The following is a 24,932-nucleotide window of genomic DNA, read 5'->3' on the forward strand; positions in this document are numbered from 1 at the left end:
CCTGCATGGAGAGTGGATTTACCTTTTTACCAGTAATACTGGCATTCCATTTTGCCAGGTGGAATAAAAGTTGACTTAGCTGACATATTCAGTCTGTATAAATAATTATATCATCCCATAAGCCTGACATATACCTAATCAGGACACTTGTTGGCTTTCATGTGAGCTGTTATTACCTCAGTTTGGATAATCTTACCCAGAATTTTAGTGGTTGAAGATATAATACCTTCTATTTTATACACTTACGAACAAGCACTTGGGGCATCTCAGAGAGCAGAAATAGGTTTGAGATCACCATTTACTTTGAAAATAATACATTTGCATGAAAAAACTTACTGTTTTCTATTAATATATTGCCCCCTGTAGGCTAGGTTAAAAAACAGAAATACTTAAGAAACAAGAAATTCTGAAAAACCTAGTGACTGACTTTCACATGAGCCATTACTCACCACTGTAGATTGTGACATGACAAAGTCATCCAAAGTTGAACATGAGCATTTTGAACAGGCAATAATTAATGGTTTTGGGTGTTTGATAAAAAGAGTTAAACCGTTATAGAGGGGAAAAGAACAACATAAAGAATATAATGCCACTACAAGCAACCACTTGAGTATAAGGAATTGTAGTCCAGTGATGAACATCCATCCATTTTTTTTCTATACCCACTTTATTCCTAATTAGGGTCACGGGAATCTGATGGAGCCTATCCCAGCACACATTGGGCAAAAGGCAGGGGTACACCCTGGACAGATCTATCACAGGGCCAGACACAGACAGACAACCACACACACTCACTCCTATGGACAATTTAGAAATACATGTACTTACATGTTTGTGTAATGTACATGTTTTTGGACTGTGGGAGGAAACCGGAGTACACCCACGCAGGCACGGGGAGAACATGCAAACTCCACACAGTAAGGCCCCTGCCTGTTCGAACCCAGGATTCGAACCCAGGGCCTTCTTGCCGTGAGGCAACAGTGCTAACCACTAAGCCACCATGCTGCCTGGGGATGAACATATCTTTCTTCTTAAAGATATTTACTCAGTTGATGTTTGGATAGGGTTGATAGAAAGCAATGACTAACACAATCTAAAATCTCCCACATGTGTACAGTTGTGTAAAGATCTGGCTATTGTGAAGGCTATAGCGTAGGACATTCATTTCATCTTCATCAAACTGTTCAGTGAGCCATTGCGCTCTATGTAATGAGAGCATGGTCATGCTAGAAGAGACCATTCCATCAACATCAGCATAGAAATGCGTCATTATAGGGTAAAGATGATCAGTCAGTATGACCGTATTGATTTTGCAGTGAGACGTCCATCTAAGGGGACGAGAGAGTCGCCATTCTTTTCCCTTGATCATACGCTGTAGATCTTACATGTAAGATCTTGTGAGAATCTTCCTAGCGTTTTTACATTGAAGACATTACACATTTAATATCATGTTGGAACTTTATTAAGGGTCTGTGTAATCATGTTTTGTATGAAACTACCTACAGAACATTTAATGCCCAAAGAATAAAACATAAAAGTATAGTTATGATGGTAGAAAGAGCATGTTCATTTTCTCAGTAAAGCACTGCAGAAGAGACCTTTATAAAAAAAAAAAGAAAAAAGAAATATTGCATGTGACAGAAAATGCATGTTCTGGGTAAACAGTAAACATATACAGTACAACTCAAATGATTTGGCTGACTCCAAAAAAATCCTGTCTCTAATCTGTAGCCGTTAAGAATGGCTACACTTCATATTCTTCCCTTGACGTCAGATAAGACACAGGGAGATTTCTAAACTACATTCACGTGGATGTGGGTAATATTATAGTAGCATAAAACACTGACAAATGCTGTTCAAAAGCAAAACGGCCAAACTATTAAAAATGATGTGTCCTTCATACACGTGGGGATGACAAAAATGCCTAAAACAGTTTTGGTTTTAAACTATTATCTGAAATCTAATGCAACCAAGGGACTATTCACCACCACCACCACATAAAACTTTAAATCCATTTATTTTTAGTGTGAAACATTGCAATAGTAGCTTTCTAAGAAGAAGAATGATGGCTTGCAAGGCTCTGTCAAAATTTTTTGGCTACATCTTATTGTTAAACTGCAACAAGCTAAATAATAACAAAAACTCCTCGAACATTAAATGCAACCAACACACAGAAATTCTGATTTGGCTTTACACCGTTACACAATGTATATGCTTCAGGACACCATGGCTCTTCGAACCAAAGAGTGTAACAGCCACAGGCTTTTTAATGTACAGTTCCTGCTTCCCAAACTTAAGCGAGCATTTTTTCCCTTATAAAATAAACTTCTTTCCAGTGCTAAATTAACTATTGTTCTACGACAATATTAAAGAGCAAACTGTTTTCAGGCAAACTCTGACCATCATAGGCCTCCATTCCTGTGAAAACAAGTAAAAATAATTGCACGATTTGGTCCAGCAGCTCACATCCGACCACCTGCATGTTAAAGAACTGGCCGCTTTAAAACTTTGATATGTTTCACTTAGTGTATGAAAGTTGCTAAAGAGCCACAAATATATGTTTATATATATGTAGTTATCATAGCCTTTCATTTAAGCACCTGAAATGGCACGGGAGTGAAGGCGAAAGAGAACTACTGCTAGCGGTAAAAAAAAAAAAAGGAAAGAAAAAGCAATGACTACATAAAGACAGAGTATTTTTAGACGTGATGTGTGTGAACGTGTGCAAGTGTATACATACATGCATGGGTCAGAATAAATTTCAGTAGTGCTGAATAGGAACTCCAAGGCTCTGGAAGGTTCTGTTCAGATTTCTCAGTAAGCTCAAGGTGCACGTCTACGGACTCTGAAGAGGGCCGTCCTCGGTTTCAAGTTGAGCGAGCTGCCTCCTGAGGCTGTTCACTTTATTCTGTAGCTCCTTATTGTATTCAATAATGTGGACCATCTCCTCATACGCCTCGTCCAGACACTTGGTTGAGCGATTCCAGCGTAGGAACACACCTATAAAAGAGTAAAAATGAAAAAAAAAACCCAGCTTATTATTTTTAAGGAAAATACAAGAAAATAGATCATATTAAAAACTAAGAGAGCAGAGCAGAGACCAATACATTATAACGTGAGGGGATTATATGATGCTACAATCAGCTGCACCAAGTTGAACCATGCTGCATGGAAAAAGTGGCTGCATGCCATGTCATTAGGATCAGATGTCAGAGATGCCTGCACGTCAGCAGTCCCGTGGTGCTTATACCGTACTGACACTTATTACACCATTTACAGAGAACCACTAGCCCTATAAACATGTTGTGAAATCAGTCATGCACTTGCTGGGACTGCTGTCTCAAGTTCCCAGTGAGGCCACGAAGACACCAGGTGATAGTACCAATGATTAATACTTTAAAATAATACATACTGCATATTAAAGGACTGTATTGAATACAAACTCTCATGAGTGTATGAGAGCTATTTAGAGAGGTGTAAGAAATACTTCCCCGTGTACTGAGTAGTTTCAGGAACCCTTGAACTCAGTGACCACTAAAGGTATTTGTTAGAGACACGAACATTCAATATGTCAAGGAAAATGACATGAAAGTCCAGTTGTAGCGTGCATCATTAAATTTATGCAAGAAATGAGATTGAGCTTTTGAGTCATGCTTAAATTTATGGTTCAGTTAATCCACAAAAAGTAAAATCACTTGGTACACATTGCAGATGATTTTGAAAAAGGGTGTGTATGCAAAATGAATGCCATTGGTAGTTCATCATACAAAGACACTTATCAGATCAAAAGATTAAAAAAAAATAAATCAAGTCAGGCATGTGTGGTATCATTTCATTAAGAACCACTTCTTGCCAGAACTACTGCAGCTCCCAGTCTTGTTGCCATATGAACAACCTAAAGTAACCTTGCTTTGAAACAGTGCCATAATAAAACTCTGCCAATTTCATAAGTAGAAAAACCCCACACTGTACAAGCCCTACACAGGGATTAGCACGTTATGCTTGAAATCTTGCTGGTTTACATTCCTAGAAACGAGCTAAAGCTTAAACACAAGCGGATCTTGAAACATGAAGAGATGAAATATTAAAAAAATGCCTAAAACAAATTGAGCTAAATCTCGTCTCCTCTAGTACTCATTATTGTATTTAAAGGCACATTAGATAAAATCAGACTTTTTTTCAAGATACAATAAATCAGGGGAAATCGAAATAAACTGAATTATTATCATTTTTCTTTTTTTAGCTGTTAATGAAGCTTCACTCCCAAGCCACCTTGGACTAGAGTAAAGTACACTATATTTCCAAAAGTTTTGGGACACCCCTTCAAATCATTCAAATCAAATCATCTACATACAGTGTATATATATATATATATATTATATATTTTAACTCATGTTGGTGTAAAATCAATAGAAAGAGAGCTTATTTTAATAACTTCAGTTCCACATTCAAATACACTATAATGTATTTTATATATAAAAAATAAGTTTTGGGACACCTCTCCAAACCAGGTGTTGTTTTTCAGGGGTTGGGCTTAGCCCCTTAGTTCCAGTGAAATGAACTCTTAATGCTTCAGCATACCAAGACATTTTGGACAATTTCATGCTCCCAACTTTGTGGGAACAGTTTGGGGATGACCCCTTCCTGTTCCAACATAACTGTATACCAGTGCTCAAAGCAAGGTCCATAAAGACATGGATGAGTGACAGTTCGGTGTGGAAGTACTTGACTGGCCTGCACAGAGTCCTGACCTCAACCTGATAGAACACCTTCAGGATGAATTAGAGCGGAGACTGCGAACCAGACCTTCTCGTACAACATCAGTGCCTGATCTCACAAATGCGCTTCTAGAGGAATGGTCAAAAATTTCCATAAACACACTCCTAAACCTTGTGGAAAGCCTTCCCAGAAATTGAAGCTGTTATAGCTGCAAAGGGTGGGCCAACTCCATATTAAATTCATATTCATGTAAAGGCAGACGTCCCAAAACATTTGGCAATATAGTATTTAAATTGACGAACAGGAGGCTCATCCAAACACAAATGAGCAATCCAGACCGGAAGTATACTTTCCAGTGGGTTCTTTCAGCCAGCAAGTCCTTCTTCTTCTTTCAGCTTTTCCCTTCAGGGGTCGCCACAGCGAATCATCTCTCTCCACCTATCCCAATCTTCTGCGTCCTCAACGCTTGCACCCACTAGATTCATATCCTCATTTATTCATATATTCTCCTACCAATATACTCACTCTCCCTCCTCTGAACATGTCCAAACCATCTTAATCTGGCCTCCCTAACTTTGTCCCCCAAACGTCCAACATGAGCTGTCCCTCTGATGTATTCGTTCCTAATCCTGTCCAACAGTGTCACTCCAATTCAGAATCTCAACATCTTCTTTCAGCCACAATTTAAACCTATATATTTCTATGTACAGTATAGTACATATTAGAGTCAGAGTCATTAGTACACATAAGAAAAAAACTATTACACCTTCATGGTCTGAATCTACCAATTTACATGCAGAGCATATAAAAGAGCTAAATTAATGTAGCGAACTGTATAGTTTTGCTTTTCAGAGTGAAATGTTTTCCACATGTAACTATTGGTATCACTACTGTTTTTATTTGTTCTGCATTACTGAGATCAAGTGATGAAGTGATGCAGTGAAGGTTTTGATCATCAGTGTGGTGCATTGTCTGCAAGCCACTACTGAAAATTATTATAGCTTATGTATTGTGTTTTTTTTCCCCACTGGTGTGGTTGGTTCTTAGTTAGTTTATTCTAAGAAGAGAATCTTTTCCATAATAAATTACACTACAGAAATTTGTCAGAAGGCATAAATACACTGCTGCCCCCCAGTGGTTATGCAAGAGAACACACTTGCACTAGAATACACTCATCACTCACATCGATAGGAACACTATACTAATACTGGGTAGGGCTTTGCTCTCAAAACAAGTCTTTTAGGATTTTTTTTGTTGACATGATCACATTATGCAATTCCTGCAGACTTTGCACTTTTATGCTGTGAATTTCCTGTGGTTCCACATCCCATAGGTTGATCTACTGGATTCAGATCTGGCGACCGGGAAGACCGCTGAAAAACACTGAACTCATTGTCATGTTCATGAAAGCAGTTTGAGACAAAATTTGCTTAGTGACATGGTGTAGCAACATTGCTGGAAGTAGCCATAACAAAATGGATAAACTGTAAACTTTGATTCATCAAACCAGGCTGCGTTTCAACTGTCCAGTTTTGGTGAGTCTGTGCTCACTGCAGCCTCGGCTTTCAGTTCTGGGCTGATAGACGTCGAACCCAACATGGTCTTCTGCTGTAGTAGCTCATATACCTTGAGAGGTTGTGCATTCAGAGATGCTTGTCTGCTCAGTACAATTGTACAGAGTAATTATCTGAGATATTGTCCCTGTCTGTCAGCTCAAATCAGTCTGGTCAATCTCTATTGAGCTTTTCCACCAACAAGGAGTTTCTGTCCACAGAACTAGATGGTTTCTCTTTACTAGACCATTTTGAGAAAACTCTAAAGACTGTTTTGTGTGTGAAAATCCCAGGAGATTACAGAAATACTCAAACCAGCCTGTCTGGCACCAACAATCTGATGGTTGGTGTTATCATTCCCTGAAGCTGTCCCTGATTTTATGCATTGCACTTCTGCCACATGAATGGTGTGTACATGTGTTCCAAATAAAAGTGCTTAGTAAGTCTACATATAATAGCACAACTACTAGTTTTAGGAAGAAGGAAGTACAGTTAAGAGGAAGGAAATGTTATTAATAGTAATGTTAAAGTTTCTGTGCTATAGAGAAGTCCAACAGATCCAGCCGAATGTATTGAAAGGGCAAGAAAGCAAGCAAAAAAATAAATAAGAAGAGAGAAAAGAAAACAGACAAAAAAACATAAGGATACCGGACAAATTAAGATGTAATAGTTGAGATTAATGCGTGTCCTCACCCTCCCACAGCAGCAGACTCTGCGGAGCTACAGATGGCCAGATCACAAGGCTGTTGGCCTCATAGAGCGGGTTAAGGAAGCGCTCCAGTTCCTGAGGCCTGTTCATCCATGACCACAGGGACACAGTCTTTTGACAGAGTTCCAACTTCACCCTGCCTCGACAAATACAATATACGCAGAGCCATTATTACGCATACAAAAGGTTCAGGGACTGCAGTTTCTACAGACACTGCAGAGATTGTGAGAGTAATTCCATTATCAAGTCAGCACTCACTGAAGTTTCTCATATTTCATGTACCCTTCTATTTAATGTATATACTTTACATTGGTTAACTAACTCCCTAAGGACTTATGTGTTATCGTCACCAGAAAGAAATCTCTCTGGTACTCGATGTAGACCTTAATGCTGCCAAGTTTTTCTAAAAACTGCATTTGCTCTTTCAGTACCTACATCTATCTATCTATCAAAAATAACCTTATTGACTCTACAGTATATGCTGGGTACATAGGCTGTGATGATATGATATTATTACTTTATACTAATAAATAAATTTCATCCATAGCAAAGAACTCTGATAAATGTTTTTTTGGAATTGTTTATTCAAGGAGAAACAACATGCACCACTTCCACTACACATTAACTAAAGGCAGTAAGAATTTTGTTTTGACCTCACAAAATATGATGCCAGTTAAGAAGGAAGAACCAAATCAGTCTATCTGTCTATCTGTCTATCTATCTATCTATCTATCTATCTATCTATCTATCTATCTATCTATCTATCATCACATACTTACTGTGCTACAGGTTTATTTTGCGAATGTGGGATTGTGACATAGCAATAAGAAGAAACAAGAGACAGAACTAATGCTATATTTCTGTGATACTATGAATTTCACAAATAACATATGACTAGTCAGATCCATCAAAGCAGGTGAGTGGAAGTGAATCACTGACCTCTCGGCAGCGCTGTTTCCCAGAAAAGTACCAAACTGAGAGGCATAAGCGTGTTCAAACAGTGTGACCAGAAAGAGTTCATTAAATTCGAAGGAGCAAGGAAACTGCCGCAGGATCTGCCACACACAATCCAGGAAGAGCAAGAACACAGGCGCTTCACTCCTCGGCTTCCCGTTAGAGTACGCAGACTGGGCACAGCGCTGCTGGAACGGGTGACCTGCCTGCACGCAAAGCGGAAAGAAAAAACAGACTATGATGAAGAAAGAGCTGGAAATATTTTGAGGGCTGCATATGCAAGGAGCTTCCAGCAGTCTCTCTTACCTGCAGCCACTCACGCTCCACGAGGGCCTGGAAGCCACGGACTGTCCTGCAGCCTGGATCCAAGATGATCTGGGCTAAAGACGTGACTTGAAGTGTGGAGTCTGTGCCCTCTGTCCCATGGACCAGCACTGATGCACCCTCTCTGAAGTCAAACAGAGGGACAAACAGAAATCAATAAACGTTTTCCTTACTTATATTAATTCAAATTAATTATTTAATTCATTCTGGTCTCCAAATCTGCCACTGAAATGTCTGATGGAATTTCTATCACACTTCTATATGACAATGCCAATTGGGAGAAAGTCACATTCCAAGACTTTTATATAGTTTATAGTACGTGGAGTGCTGATATTCAACTTAAAGTTTAACCAGATTTACAGGCATTGCCATATTGTACACTCCCCATCCAATCAGAATGAAGCTGCATTATAAAACAGACTTTTACTACATTACTGCTTTATGCCCACATGGTGCTCTCTGACAGCTCACCTACTCATCTTTGCTCAAAGACATGTCAGAAAATTATGAAAAAAACTAAAGAAATCAACTCATAACCAAGACTAGAAACTGCTGTGTGTTTAAAGACGCAGAAGCACAAAGTACATTAATGAGCTGTGTACCAACAGCAGCATGAGACACAGCAGTACAAGTGTTTTATGAACTTAATGATGATTGCAGGCTAGACACTAGCTAACCATTATTACTCAAATGGGCTTTGCAACAAGTGTAGCATAAAGCAAGACAAGCGCTCTTTAATTAGCCCAGAATGGAACCGCCAGTGAGAAAACAGTAATTAACACAGCCGTAAACTAGTTACACCCAGCTATCTTCTGTAATGATTCTGTGAATTTGAGAGCACAAATGTCCAAGACAGAGAAAGCAGAGATGAGACAGAGCACAGGGAATTAAACTCAGTCAGAGCAGCACTCAGTCAAACGCTGACCTGTCAATACACTGAGCAGCCAGGCAGGCGGTGGTGAGGATCTCTTTAACGTGGCTCTGCCAGTTGGAGGCCTCCAGTTTGCTTAGCCAGCGGTCCATGCTGTTTGAGTGGTCGTTACACGCCTCCACCAGCTTTATCAGGCTCTCTTGTAGGATATTGTATCTGCGACAGATCATTTCACACATTACATGTATAGATCTAATAGAAGAAACAGTGAATATTTGCCATTCCCTTCACCCAACGTCTGGTACTCGTGGTAAACTGGTATAAACTGAGTGAAGAAATTAACACTGTATCTCAAACTGTATACTTATTTGAGACTTTCTAGTATTCAACTTTCTTAATATTAGACTTCTGATTTTTAATCCACCAGATGTACATATAATGTTACACTGATCACAGTGTGCTGTAATGTACTGTACTGTGCTGTAATCTATAGTGAATTTGAGCTGCTCCAAGTCTCTTAAATATATAATATCTAGGATATTAATTTAGAAATGTATTTCTGACTTTTATTATTGCTTCACTGCTGTTCACATTACCAACTTTGTTAAAGATGCAGAATTCTACTATTCACTCACCTTTCTATAGCTTTGTTGATTCTCCTCCACTGTGGGTAGTTCGCCTCGTGTTCATACCCACCTCCCCGGGTTTTAGCCTGCTGTGCTACAGCAAGAGTGCGCGTGTCGATGATGTAACCACGTTTCCCTGCACGCAGCGTAGCGTTGATCAACTTCTCATCTTCCTTACAGCGACGTCCGTTAGTGCCGGTCAGAGGCTGTCCTGCTCGCATCATCACCTGAGGACACAGACACTAAGTACATGCCTAATACACCTTTTTACACATGAGTCCCCAAAATAAACAGCTGACCATGCCGTTCTTCTTGTGGTAGTAGCTGAGCACCGGGAAGCGTCCGCCATGTCGAAAAGCAGCAGCTTTACACAGAGTGTCATCATCTATATCCTTAGGTACAGCAACCAGTGAAGGGTAGGAGTGGCAAACATTGAAGTCTTTATTCACTTCACTAAGTCTCCACTCATCTGTCTGTCAAAGGAACACAAACAAAACTCACTCAGCCAGCAGTCCAACCTTCTGAATACAGCTAGAGTCTCTGAGCATGAAAGTGAGCCTATACCATCGACTCCAGATCTTTGAAGGCCTCATCTGGTGAGAACAAGCGCCACCCGTCATCAATGACCTCAAACATGGGCCGGTAGAAGAACGGATACATCAGGGACACTGAATCGAGGGTGGACAATGCCTAAAGAAAAACATGCTGTTAGATCTTTAACAGTTATCAGTTCCCAGGCATCTAAACCCATTAAAATGTGCAATGTTTTATTGCTCATAAAACCCGGCATTTTTCTGAAATATACACATCACTGAGAATGCAGAAGCCTGGAAATGCACTTAATTACATCTTTAATAATAAACATCTTTAATAATAACCTGTGGCTTGAATAAAATATTAGCACACTGATGGTGAAAGTATTAATACTGAATCATCAACCTTTTTACAATGCACAAAGACAATGATGTCTAAATAAATCACAACAGGTATGCTTTCATAGAAAAATAATATATGTCCAAAGAGTTTTATGCTTCATATACTTCAATATTTTGCGACCTATTACTATTTTACTGAGAAACACTTTCTGGACGTTCTCAAACTAAATACAGAAGGTTATGATGTGCACAGTAAAATATGTTGGGACTTGAAGCAGTCCAAGTTAATGAATAATCAGTCTCAGCTGAGGTTGCATATGCATACATGCCTGAACATGAACAGAAAAAAAAATGAGATCACTGTATGCGAATAAATAATTAAACACACTTCAATGGAGCTCGCAATGTTGAGGCACTCCTCCATGCCAGGTATGTCCAAATGGATAATCCTCAGGTCCTTACATTTCACTGTGATTGAGCCGAGAGAGCCGACAAACCTAAGAGAGGAGAAATTGAGACGGAGGATTTCAGATGAGGTCCTTTACTATTGTCCTGACAGCCTACATGGAGTACTGTAATCCATTACCGGCTCGAGGATTAACGTTGTAAACAACGACAATAAAGAAAATAAAAACCACCATTAAATTCTTATAACTTACTTGTGTATATTTATGTTGCACTGCTTGCGTGTGAAAACCTTGCATATGCATACAGTCAGGTTCGTGATTTTTAAAGCTTGCATAAGAAAATATGTATATATTTAAAACGACTTCTTCCCAAAGATGCACTGTATTTCCAAAAGTTTTGGGACACCCCTCCAAATCACTGAATTCAGGTGTGGTTTTTCAGGGGTTGGGCTCAGCCCCTTAGTTCCAGTGAAAGGAACTCTTAATGCTTCAGCTTCATACCAAGACATTTTGGACAATTTCGTGCTCCCAACTTTGTGGGAACAGTTTGGGGATGACCCCTTCCTGTTCCAACATGACCGCACACCAGTGTACAAAGCAAGGTCCATAAAGACATGGATTAGTAGGTTTGGTGTGGAGGAACTTGACTGACCTGCACAGAGTCCTGACCTCAACCTGATAGAACACCTTTGGGATGAATTAGAGCGGAGACAGGTCAAAACTGGGACGTCTGCTTTTACATGCACTTGAATTTAATATGGATTTGGCCCGCCCTTTGCAGCAATAACAGCTTCAACTCTTCTGGGAAGGCTTTCCACAAGGTTTAGGAGTGTGTTTATGGGCATTTTTGACCATTCCTCTAGAAGCATATATGTGAGGTCAGGCACTGATGTTGGACGAGAAGGTCTGGCTCGCAGTCTCCGCTCTAATTCATCCCAAAGGTGTTCTATCGGGTTGAAGCTGGTAAAAAAGTGAAACAGATTATAAGATGGCAGTTAATAAACCATGTTTGTTTTTTTCTTATATTTGTGATACTAGATCCGTAATAGAGGCTTTGTTAGGTCTGCATTCTACTAATCTCTAAAAATAAAGTGAAAATGAACATCTTTAATAACTTTTGGTGGTCAAGACTTTTCTGTTTTGTTTTTTTTTTAATTCCTTTCAGTGATGTGTCACCTTTAACAACTGCATTTGCCCCACTGAACAGTGTGGGGTGGTGTAATTCTGTTCTTTCTATCACTTTTTAAATCAAACCATCTTACCCTCAGGTATAACTACAACACTGACATATAGTTTATTTCTAGTTCTTAGATGTACCACTCATTAAAAAAAAAAGAACCAACATATACATGAGGTTGTGTTTTTTTCACCGTGTTCTCCATGGCTAACAAATATGGCTGCCCAGATCTCCAATTCCCAATTCAAATTCCAATTCGTGTTTTGTTGCACATGGCTGTTATTCGTGACTGTCTCCACACTTTTGCCAGTGCCTACATTGTGTGACTGTTTGGTTTTTGCACTTCCTTTGTCTAAAAATCTTCCTTAAAAGTTTCGTACTGGCAATTTGAATGCCATGGCTGACATTTACCTTCAGAGACTCAAGCAGACATTGCTTATACAGTATGATTACTCTTTTTCCTCCAGAAATGTTGATATTTATTATTTTTTATTTTATATTTCATTCATTGCATAAGTGAATATTATTAAACCAACCTACTAGTGTCTTTCACTGGAGTTAGATTGAAATCTTAATTTTCACCACGTGAATTTTCACCAATCATCATCAATAACTGCATGGATGCACATTTTATTTCTTACACACAGGTTTAAAATGTGTTCAAAGACTTTTTGGTAAATGCCACTTCTGGGTGCTCTCAAAGGACTCAGGTGTTTATGAGAAAGTAAAGCCCACCTGGTGTACAGTGAGCTTACCTTTTCTCAATAGCATCAATGTTGGCATGGAGCAGCCACAGCTCCTCTGTGTTGTCCTGGCGTGAGGACAGGATAAGGTGATGACCGGTTAAACACAGCGTTCCCTCCACTGTGGGCAGGAAGGGTCGGTGCAGAACCACACCGTCCACCCGAGGGGTCTTTATCAGTTCCACAAACTCCATTCTGTGGTGTTGGTAGAGTCTGGTGAGGGGACAAAAACAGCTCAGCTCTCAAAGAAGAGCAAAGAGCGCTGCCACTAGGGAACAGAAGGTAAAAGGTTGAAGCAGAATAGAAGCAGTGTTACAGGCAGAATCACTACTGTCATTGTACTCCATTTAGAAGCACACTAAATAGGGTGGACATGAAAGGCTTACACCCTGTATGGTGCATTGTGATTTTTGGAGGTCCTGTACAATGCACCATACAGGGTGTAAGCCTTTCATGTCTGCTTGAAAGCTTAAAGGTGTAATCTTAACATGGCTCAGCATACCAAAACTACAACCAAGGAAACTGCTTACAAGCAGGAAACACTAAATTTCACACACACATCTGTGAAAAACACAGATGAACCAACACAGACACTGACATTAGAGATCTGTTCTAAGGATACTGTGTTTTAATAAGTTAACCAACACAAATGTGAAGCTTCATAAACTTTACATTTTATGTCAAAGTTACATTTTATCTTATGGAACAACCACAGGCAATTTAGTTCCTGTTATTATTTCTGTTATATGCAGCTAAATAAACCATCAATACCTCAGAGATAGAGATAAGAGGGCCTTATCTAGAAGGATAAGGCCCTCTTATCTCTCTCTCTCTCTCACTAAGTTAATAAGGCAAAAACAGCAGCTTGTCATATGAAAGAGAAACCAAAAAGCTTAAAGTCCTCTGTTCTGAAGACTCTCTAATGCTGGAAAACAAGTTAATAGAAACATGTTAACTACCTTACAGCCAGAACGATTGTCTATAGCTGTATTATGATCACACTATTTGGATTGATTATTGATGTAAAAGGTAATGACTGAAATCCAATAAGGCTCAAGGCAACAATTATAAATCAATTACTATTGATCATAAATTATTAACTGATGTGCAAATAGGCTAGGAGGGTGATTTGCCTGAAGGACTGATCGCGAAAACAGTCCTTCTCTATGTTCATATGTTCCCTATCATCATTCGCACATAAATGACAGGCGTACCCAGGATTCTAAACAAAACTGACCACATATCTGTCCAAGGATACTGACTCGAAGAATAATGTATTGCACCATAGCAGATTCTGCGATGTCTTCAAATATGGAGTTGTTGCCTTATAAAATCAACTTCCTGTCATATCATATTAAATTCACTAGTATAGTATAGTAAATACTGAATCGCAAATTCAGTGTGAATCAAATGACTCATGAATCGGAATTATTTGGCATGAATGATTCAAAATTCACAAACATGACTCAAAATCGTGTCTGATGGGAATGAATCGCAATTCTCACTCAGACGAATCGAAATCATTTGACATGAATCAATCAAACGTCAATTATACGAATCGAAATCAATTGGCATGAATGAATCAAACGTCAATTATACGAATCAAAAGTATTTGATACGAACGAATCAAATTAGTAAACGATTCAGTGGCGTCATCAAATAGCGTTTACTGCCACACTTTTGTCAACAACTATTGCTCTTACAAAAAATAACCAATCTCCTGACCAATTATCTTACATTTACATTTTAGAGATCTACAGCAACTCGGAATAAACCATTTTATTGTTCATAAGCGCTTTCCAATAAGACACAAACTAAACATTAAACCCTGACACACACACACACACACACACACACACACACACACACACACAGGTTTCCCCCAAACCATCCTGGGTCATACTGGGACGCACTATCCCACTTTATTACCAATAAATCCTCACTGTGTCTTTCAGAAGACATTCGGATACATAATACAGAGGAAAAGCGTTATGACGAAAAGCTAGAGAAAATACTGGGACGAGTTTGCGATTATATTTACACAGCTTTTATCTCTATCACTGCCATCTAGTTAGCCTGCTAGCGATTTAGTAGCGGGTTCGTAAATGCAGAAAATAAACATCACGGTCATGAAGCATGAGTGTAAATCTCTTCTTCTGCAAAGCAAGCACCAGATTCTACACAAATGTCAAACTGTTAATGTTAGAAACAACAAATATAAGAGAAATTTCTTACGCTTCATCCACCTGACTCCTTGTTCCTGGTTTCCTATTTTTCTTACTGAGTGGAAAACAGACCCAGTGAGCGTTATGTCGCTGCCTAGAGGCCTGGAGTTTAATGTGCAGCTTTTACTAAATCATCCTTTCTGCAGAAAGTCCAGGGTGTGGAGATAATTTAGTGTATTTCAGGCTGGATAAGTTGGATAAGTGGACTTCTTGTTGTTGGTCTGTGTGGTCCAGCGTCTCCGGGGATGTGGTAGCTTTGTGGTTAAGGTGTTGGACTACTCCTCGGGGAAGGTTGAATCCCAGGTCCAACAAGCTACCACTGCTGGGCCCTTATGCAAGGCCCTTAACCATCAATTGCTCAGTTGTATAAAATGAAATAAAAAATTGAAGGTCGCTCTGGATAATGGTGTCTGCTAAATGATAGAAATGTAAATGTAACGTCCTGGATTAGGATATGGGGCTAGGGTTGGTGTTTTAGAGTTTATAGGAGGAGTTATTGGTCGAGCCCGGCTCCATTCTCTGAGCTTTTGGTTCTGTGAGGAACATGGGTTTACATCAGGGTTCTCAAACATTTTTCAGTCAGAAAACTATCAAACTGAGAAACAAATTCCACAGACTCTCTCAATACAGATATATTTCAACACTATTTAAATGACTACAATATTGTTTGTCTATTTGTTAAATCTATGGAGCTTTCTATTCGAGAACTACCCACCAACAGAATACTGATATTATTTATACAGATATTATATCATAATCAGCCCTGACCCATCAAGGCATGGACAGTAGATCCATGAATGAGTGCTGTAGTATCTGGCACCAAGATGTTAGCAGCAGTCCTGTAAGTTGTGAGGTAGGGCCTCCTTGGATCGGACTTGTTTGCACATCCCACAGATGCTCAACTGGACTGAGATCTGGGGAATTTGGAGGCCAAGTTAACACCTCAAACTTCTTGTTGTGATCATCAAACCATCCCTGAACCATTTTTGTTTTGTGGCATGGCACATTATCCTGCTGAAAGAAGCCACAGTCATCAGGGAATATCGTTTCCATGAAAGGGTGTACATGGTCTGCAACAATGCTTATGTAAGTGGTATGTGCCAAAGTAACATCCACATGAATGGCAGGACCCAAGGTTTCCCAGCAGAACATTGCCTAATGCATGACACTCCCTCCGCCGGCTTGCCTTTTTCCCATAGTGCATCCTGGTGCCATGTGTTCCCCAGGTAAGTGATGCACACGCACCTGGGAAACCATGTGATTTAAAAGAAAACGTGATTCATCAGACCAGGCCACCTTCTTCCTTTGCTCCTTGGTTCAGTTCTGATGCTCACGTGCCCATTGTTGTTTTGGCGGTGCACAGGGGTCAGCATGGGCACCCTGACTGATCTGCAGCTATACAGCCAAATACGCAACAAACTGCGATGCACTGTGTATTCTGACACCTTCATATCAGAACCAGCATTAACTTCTTCAGCAATTTGAGCAACAGTAGCTCGTCTGTTGGATCAGATCACACGGGTCAGCCTTCGCTCCACACATGCATCAAAGAGCCTTGGCCACCCATGACCTTGTCCCTGGTTCACCACTGTTCCTTCCTTGGACCACTTTTGATAGGTACTGACCACTGCAGACCGGAAACACTCCACAAGAGCTGCAGTTTTGGAGATGCTCTGATCCAGTCGTGTCGCAATCACAGTTTGGCTCTTGTCAAACTCGCTCAAATCCTTACGCTTGCCCATTTTTCCTGCTTCATCTTTGAGGACAAAATGTTCACTTGCTACCTAATATATCCCACCCACTAACAGGTGTCATGATGAGGAGATCATCAGTGTTATTCACTTCACCTGTCACTGCTCATAATGTTATGCCTGATCAGTGTATAATAACTTTCAGTATTAAAGAATGTCATTTTTAACAGTTGTTCAAAGATTTTTTATTAGAATCTTAATCTTTGTAAAAATCCTTATTCACAAGTCCTTACCATTTCAATTCGAAACTGAATTGTCCAGCAAAGAGTCTGTACAGAATTTCTTCAGTATTCATCCCACCTCCCAAAAAAAAAAAATCAACCAGTAGGTGCACTGGAATCTCTAAATTGCCTCTAGGTATGAATGAGTGTGTCCTACCATGTCCTACCCAGGGTGTATCCCCCTTCACACCCAGTGCTCACCCAGTGCTTTCAGTGCTTTCTCAGTGCTTTGCAGTTCCTGAAAATGAATGATGAATTAAAGATAATGATGCATTTTGTGAAATGTGTTTGTGTGTATGTGAGAGACATGAGACACTCCCTATGATAATAAGCTCCTGGCACTTTTCAGACTAAGTACCCACTTGTAAGTACTTCCTCTATTTCTATCTATACATTTGTGGCATCTTCATCCTGTTCTCTCTCATCTCTCCTCCAGCCTTTCCACTTTGTGTGTGCTAGCAGAAGACAGAAAAAAAAGAAGACATTTCGATTATTTTTTTTAAATTACACTTTTTAAAAAAAGTGCTAACAATTACACAAAAAAAAGAGATTATCACTTTACACACACACACACACACTTTGTGTCATATATATATATATATATATATATGTGTGTGTGTTTGTGTGTGTATATATATATATATTATATATATTATATATATTATATATATTCTTTATATATATATATATATATATATATATATATATATATATATATATATATATATATATAAAGTGTAAAAATTGTACTTTTATATATATTATTTATATTATATTATTTTATTTTATATAAAATTGTACTATATATATTTTATATATAATATAAAGATTTCGAGATTCCTAAGCATCTAAGAATGTTAGATTAGACATAATACACAAATAAAACCACATTTATTTAACGTTTTGTTGTGAAAACATCTATATATAATAATACAAAATGCCTGTCAAATACGAAACAAATCTATGTAAAATTATAGAACCATTATTTTTTATTTGTTAACTGAAACAAAAATTTCTTAATATATATATATATATAAAAAATTATAAAAATTTAAAATTATAAAAATAAAATTGTACTTTTACAGAATTTGTACTGTTAATTTTTACAGATTTTACAGATCTGTGTATTTTTCTGTGTATTCTGTGTAATACACAGAATATTACTAATTTAACAAAAATATACTGTGAATTTACGTCAGGTAAAATACCACAGAAAATTTGTAACTGTGAATAACCATAAAATTTTCATTTTTTTAAAAGAAATTTTTGTTTCTTTCACACTAAAGGACTAAAATACATTTTAAATGTATCAGAATTTCACAAATATTTATTTTTTATTTAACAGAAAAAAAATTAAATTCTAGTTGTATACTTGGAATACATTTTAAAATAAGATACAATTAGTGACAGTTAACAAATATAAAATAATGGTTCTATAATTTTACATAGATTTGTTTCGTATTTGACAGGCATCCTGTATAATTATATATAGATGTTTTCACAACAAAATGTTAAATAAATGTGCTTTTATTCGTGTATTATGTCTAATCTAACATTCCTAGATGCTTAGGAATCTCGAAATCTACACCTTGAAGACTGTACCTAGAAGAGTACAAATGCTTTGTCCTGTACCTAGCAGGGTACACCAATGTACCTCTAAACACTGGTACATTTTCGTACCTTCTTGTTCGTACCTCTGAAAGAACATTTATGCACCCCTAGTGATAGAAATTGTACCTTTATGTCCTGGTTAATTAAAAATACATCCTGATATTTTTCCATAGCATTTCACTGATTTCGCTGCTGAATTGATTTCTAAAAAGCATAATAAAAAGTGCACTTGCATAGTGGTATTTAATTCCTTTTTTAGAAGCATTAGTTTTTGTTAGCATTTTATTAAACAGTTTTAAATATAAACCACAGAGGCAGTGCATGTTTCACAATTTAATCATAAACATGAAATTCTGAGTATAAAATGACAGAGCATTCTCAGTTCTCAAAACTGATATACTGGATATTCTGCAGCCAACATTAGCAAAATTCAGTTAACATGTAGAATGTTTCAATTCCCTCTGAACTTAACAACAAAACTAGAAGCATCACCAATAACAGTAATTAGTCAGTTTATAATGCAAAATGCATAGGCAGTGTTTAACAAGTGTTTATAAAAACAAGTACCACTTCGAGGAGTATAAAATACAGAACATTAGCAACTCATTTTAACTCATATACTGGATATTCTTTATAAAATCAAATTTCATATATAATTCTTATATACATGTATAAAATCAAAATTGCACTTTGGGCAATGGTACATTTGAGGCATGAGGATCCAATACAAAAGGTTAATCATCCGGAGTAAAGTTACTGGCAGCAGCTTGTCTCCCTCTTTCAAAATGTCAACAATGCGCCTCTGAAGGAAAGTCAGTGTGTTTTCTGGAGAGGTGGATATGCAATGTTGAAAGCAAAATACATACAGAAGGCTGTTATGAAGGCTTCATCAAGGCTTCTGCACTGGCACACTTCTATACCATCTACTTTCACCACATTGAGCCCTCTTCCAATGATTGCCATTTTCCAGTCATCATACAGCAGTTGTATGGTTGGAAAGGGTGTAGCAGGGTCCCGCTACATAAAAGAAAACAAATAAATAAATTTCAAATAAATAATCTTGATATATATATATATATATACACACACTATATTGCCAAAAGTATTCGCTCACCTGCCTTGACTCGCATATGAATTTAAGTGACATCCCATTCCTAATCCATAATCCACCCTTTACAGCTATAACAGCTTCAACTCTTCTGGGAAGGCTGTCCACAAGGTTTAGGAGTGTGTTTATGGGAATTTTTGACCATTCTTCCAGAAGCGCATTTGTGAGGTCACACACTGATGTTGGACGAGAAGGCCTGGCTCTCAGTCTCCGCTCTAATTCATCCCAAAGGTGTTCTGTCGGGTTGAGGTCAGGACTCTGTGCAGGCCAGTCAAGTTCATCCACACCAGACTCTGTCATCCATGTCTTTATGGACCTTGCTTTGTGCACTGGTGCACAGTCATGTTGGAAGAGGAAGGGGCCAGCTCCAAACTGTTCCCACAAAGTTGGGAGCATGGAATTGTCCAAAATGTCTTGGTATGCTGAAGCATTCAGAGTTCCTTTCACAGGAACTAAGGGGCCGAGCCCAGCTCCTGAAAAACAACCCCACACCATAATCCCCCCTCCACCAAACTTTACACTTGGCACAATGCAGTCAGACAAGTACCGTTCTCCTGGCGACCGCCAAACCCAGACTCGTCCATCAGATTGCCAGATGGAGAAGTGCGATTCGTCACTCCAGAGAACGCGTCTCCACTGCTCTAGAGTCCAGTGGCGGCGTGCTTTACACCACTGCATCCGACGCTTTGCATTGCACTTGGTGATGTATGGCTTGGATGCAGCTGCTCGGCCATGGAAACCCATTCCATGAAGCTCTCTGCGCACTGTTCTTGAGCTAATCTGAAGGCCACATGAAGTTTGGAGGTCTGTAGTGATTGACTCTGCAGAAAGTTGGCGACCTCTTCGCACTATGCGCCTCAGCATCCACTGACCCCGCTCCGTCAGTTTACGTGGCCTACCACTTCGTTGCTGAGTTGCTGTCGTTCCCAAACACTTCCACGTTCTTATAATACAGCTGACAGTTGACTGTGGAATATTTAGGAGCGAGGAAATTTCACGACTGGATTTGTTGCACAGGTGGCATCCTATCACAGTTCCACGCTGGAATTCACTGAGCTCCTGAGAGCGACCCATTCTTTCACAAATGTTTGTAAAAACAGTCTGCATGCCTAGGTGCTTGATTTTATACACCTTTGGCCATGGAAGTGATTGGAACACCTGATTCTGATTATTTGGATGGGTGAGCGAATACTTTTGGCAATATAGTGTATATATATATATATATATATACGTATATATACGTATATATAGTCGTGAAATTTCCTCGCTCCTAAATGTTCCACAGTCAACTGTCAGCTGTATTATAAGAACGTGGAAGTGTTTGGGAACGACAGCAACTCAGCCACAAAGTGGTAGGCCACGTAAACTGACGGAGCGGGGTCAGCAGATGCTGAGGCGCATAGTGTGAAGAGGTCGCCAACTTTCTGCAGAGTCAATCGCTACAGACCTCCAAACTTCATGTGGCCTTCAGATTAGCTCAAGAACAGTGTGCAGAGAGCTTCATGGAATGGGTTTCCATGGCCGAGCAGCTGCATCCAAGCCATACATCACCAAGTGCAATGCAAAGCGTCGGATGCAGTGGTGTAAAGCACGCCGCCACTGGACTCTAGAGCAGTGGAGACGCGTTCTCTGGAGTGACGAATCGCGCTTCTCCATCTGATGGACGAGTCTGGGTTTGGCGGTTGCCAGGAGAACGGTACTTGTCTGACTGCATTGTGCCAAGTGTAAAGTTTGGTGGAGGGGGGATTATGGGGTGGGGTTGTTTTTCAGGAGCTGGGCTTGGCCCCTTAGTTCCAGTGAAAGGAACTCTGAATGCTTCAGCATACCAAGACATTTTGGACAATTCCATGCTCCCAACTTTGTGGGAACAGTTTGGAGCTGGCCCCTTCCTCTTCCAACATGACTGTGCACCAGTGCACAAAGCAAGGTCCATAAAGACATGGATGACAGAGTCTGGTGTGGATGAACTTGACTGGCCTGCACAGAGTCCTGACCTCAACCCGATAGAACGCCTTTGGGATGAATTAGAGCGGAGACTGAGAGCCAGGCCTTCTCGTCCAACATCAGTGTGTGACCTCACAAATGCACTTCTGGAAGAATGGTCAAAAATTCCCATAAACACACTCCTAAACCTTGTGGACAGCCTTCCCAGAAGAGTTGAAGCTGTTATAGCTGCAAAGGGTGGACCGACATCATATTGGACCCTATGGATTAGGAATGGGATGTCACTTAAGTTCATATGCGAGTCAAGGCAGGTGAGCGAATACTTTTGGCAATATAGTGTATATATTCAATTTCAAGTAAGGGATAATCCATAGCTAGCTGTGCATTAAACAATTTGAATACACGACATGGAGGCAAAGAACCACCCGATGCACCGGGCATTTAAATCATTTAATGCACAGCTAGCCGTGGATCAAATAAATACTGTAGTATATAATGAATAAATACTGTAATGTATTGTTTACTGTTTATGTTAGTTAAAACTAACATTTACCAATGTAACCTTATTGTAAAGTGTTACCATTTTTTTTTTTTTAGAAATTTTTTATTTATTTTCAGTGACAGCAATTGATGTCATCAATTTCACAATTTCCACAATTATAACATTATTTCCCTGTAAAATTCAGGTTTTCTTTCCACTATACTTACTCCAGCAGGTGTTCTTAAGTATGGATATTTTTTGAGTACATCCTCCACAGACATTCCTTCCATGATCTCTTGATGTCTCCAGGTGAATGTTCATGCCATGCGGTCTTTAACAGTCGAGATGTCTGGAGGTTTCTCCCGATACTTTGTAGCACGTTAACATGGGCCTCAGTAGATGTTGAATCCTACCCAATAAGTTTCCTTCATCAGAACAGTAACAGATAATGCTTAGACTGTGAAAGATAATGACAGAGACAGATATGAGAAATGTCTACTCACTCATTTTACAAAAAATGGAAAATAAATAAATAAATAAATAAATAAATAAATGAATGAATGAATGAATGAATGAATGAATGAATGAATGAACTGCATAAACAATAAACTAATGTTCAGTTAGTGAAAAAGATTTAAAATGTCTGTAATATCTGACTTACATTGTCCTGCACTAAGTGAAAGTGTAAAAGTGATTAACAGGGTAAAAATAAATTATGCATATAGCAATGGGCTTACATATGCTATACTTGCTGGCTTTCAACACAAACTTGCTGATGAACTGGTGACTCTGGTCTGCTTTGCATGGACAAACTTCTCTTTCAGCTTTCTGACTTCACTGTTGCTGAGAAGTGGGGCACGTTCTGCTGTAGGGACATGTTCCAGGCGTGCTAGTAAAAAACACACATCTGATTATTTGGCATTTTCTATCAAGTAAAGATTAAGTAACAATGTCTTGTGCAATTAATGTAGCTAGAGATAAATGAATAGTTTAAAAACAATGCAACTTGCATAGTCAGTTCCTTCCTTATCTCTCAGGAAAGGGTATTTCACAATCAGTGCCTTGGCAACTTGAATATACTCTGCAGTAGTTGGATACCTAACACAAAGGCAGAAACAAACTCTAAATCAGTCTCTTGGTTTTGTCTAATGGTCTTTGTAGATTGTGAATTAATAGTAGTGCAGTTGTAGCAGAGATGGTAATAATTGTTATACTTACAGGGTGTTTTCTGCCATTGTTTCATACAACATTCTAATTATTTTGTTGTGTACTTTTGGCACTGTGCGACATGGTTCCTTGACATCAAGTCTCACCTGGACATCTTTGGGAAAGGTTGGAATGACCGTCACAACAGGTAGTCCCCTGTGAGCTGCTTCACTGCAATACAGCACAAATACATCATTAACCAATTGTGGGTGGATCTTATTGCATAAAGAGACATAAAATTAATTAATTTCAGCAGTAACCAGAACCACATACACAAATGAGCGGAAAATACTCTCATAATAACATTTTTATGTTGTTTACCAAATCGACACCCACATAATTTTGTCCTTACCTTGGATCAGTGGAAGGATGAGGCTGGAGTTGTGCCTTAGACTGAGCGACTTCAACTGGTACTGATACAACAATGGTCTCATTCTCCTTGTATTGGTGTAAAAACTGTTGAAATTTTAGTTGCTTTTTGAAAGAACCATCAAACAGGAAAACAACCATGGCTTCAGTGAGTCTACAATCCACTGTTTTGGCACTGCCACAGACCGATCAGCGTATGACAAAGATTTTGAACCAAACCACCTACCCTGCCTTTGAACAACACGTATGGGACAGGTCATGTCAGATTTCTTTGGTAATTTGAAAAATGTTTTTTTAATTTAAGTAGTTCTTACCTCGTTCCCTGAGGTAAATCTACAGCAGACTACGTGACACGGGAAAAAATGTTGGCAGTTAGCATGTTTGCCTCGCACCTCCAGCGTCCTGGGTTTGAGTCTCGCTTTCTGTGTTTGTGGAGTTTGCATGTCCTCGCCTGGTTTCCTCCCACAGTTCAAAGACATGCTTCTAGGCTAATTGGAGTCTCTAAATTGCCCATAGTGAGTGAATGAGTGTGTGTGTGCCCTGCAATGGGTTGGCACTCCATCTAGCGTGTATCCTGCCTTGATGCCCGATGACACTTTAGATAGGCACAGGCTCCCTGTGACTTGAGAATAGATTGGATAAGCGGTACAGACAATGAAATTAAAAAACAAACAAACAAACAACTAATTACAGCACTGTTTTGCACTTTAAGGCTCATTATTTGTATTATAGCAGTGTTTGATCATATTTATAGCTAACCTCATTGTTTTTACACGTGGAAAGTTTGTTCTTTAAACATTAAAAGCCAAACAAAAATACACAATATCTCATGTAAAATGAAAGCAAAAAAAAAAGTATTTTAATAATGGAAGATTACTGTAATTATACAAGTTAGTTTTTTTCTTGTTATTTTACAAATGGAACCCCAGCTGCTGGATTATATTTTTTTTACAATTTTTTTTTACAGTGTATATATATATACACAAAGACAGACTCTAAATGCATGTATACTTTGGTGAATAATAATAATAATAATAATAATAATAATAATAATAATA

General features: G+C 38.9%; 1 protein-coding gene across 2 annotated transcripts; it reads right to left on the reverse strand.

Annotated features, from left to right (window-relative positions):
* Window positions 1-1,438: 1,438 nt before the first annotated feature.
* Window positions 1,439-15,250, reverse strand: mtmr9 (myotubularin related protein 9). Of its 2 annotated transcripts, none has more exons than XM_058379460.1 (11): window positions 15,194-15,250; window positions 12,971-13,171; window positions 11,020-11,128; window positions 10,321-10,446; window positions 10,056-10,229; window positions 9,766-9,983; window positions 9,185-9,346; window positions 8,242-8,383; window positions 7,921-8,141; window positions 6,966-7,117; window positions 1,439-3,000 (listed from the first exon to the last, which is right to left on the reverse strand). In XM_058379460.1, the coding sequence occupies exons 2-11, from the start codon at window positions 13,150-13,152 to the stop codon at window positions 2,837-2,839; spliced, it is 1,650 nt and encodes a 549-aa protein (XP_058235443.1). In that variant the 5' UTR covers window positions 13,153-13,171; window positions 15,194-15,250; the 3' UTR covers window positions 1,439-2,836. The 2 variants fall into 2 exon arrangements, with proteins under 2 accessions (XP_058235443.1, XP_058235442.1); XM_058379459.1 differs by having other exon boundaries at window positions 12,971-13,226; window positions 15,194-15,249.
* Window positions 15,251-24,932: the final 9,682 nt, after the last annotated feature.

Source organism: Hemibagrus wyckioides, linkage group LG25 (genome assembly GCF_019097595.1).
Source record: "Hemibagrus wyckioides isolate EC202008001 linkage group LG25, SWU_Hwy_1.0, whole genome shotgun sequence".
NCBI classification, from domain to species: domain Eukaryota; kingdom Metazoa; phylum Chordata; class Actinopteri; order Siluriformes; family Bagridae; genus Hemibagrus; species Hemibagrus wyckioides.

Coding starts and splice junctions, on each gene's coding strand:
- mtmr9 (XM_058379460.1), bottom strand. CDS start 13,152: ATGGAGTTTGTGGAACTGATAAAGACCCCTCGGGTGGACGGTGTGGTT. Junction 8,384..9,184: donor GCTGCTCAGTGTATTGACAG/GTCAGCGTTTGA, acceptor GTTTGACTTCAG/AGAGGGTGCATCAGTGCTGG. Junction 3,001..6,965: donor GAGTCTGCTGCTGTGGGAGG/GTGAGGACACGC, acceptor ACTCTTTTATAG/GTGTGTTCCTACGCTGGAAT.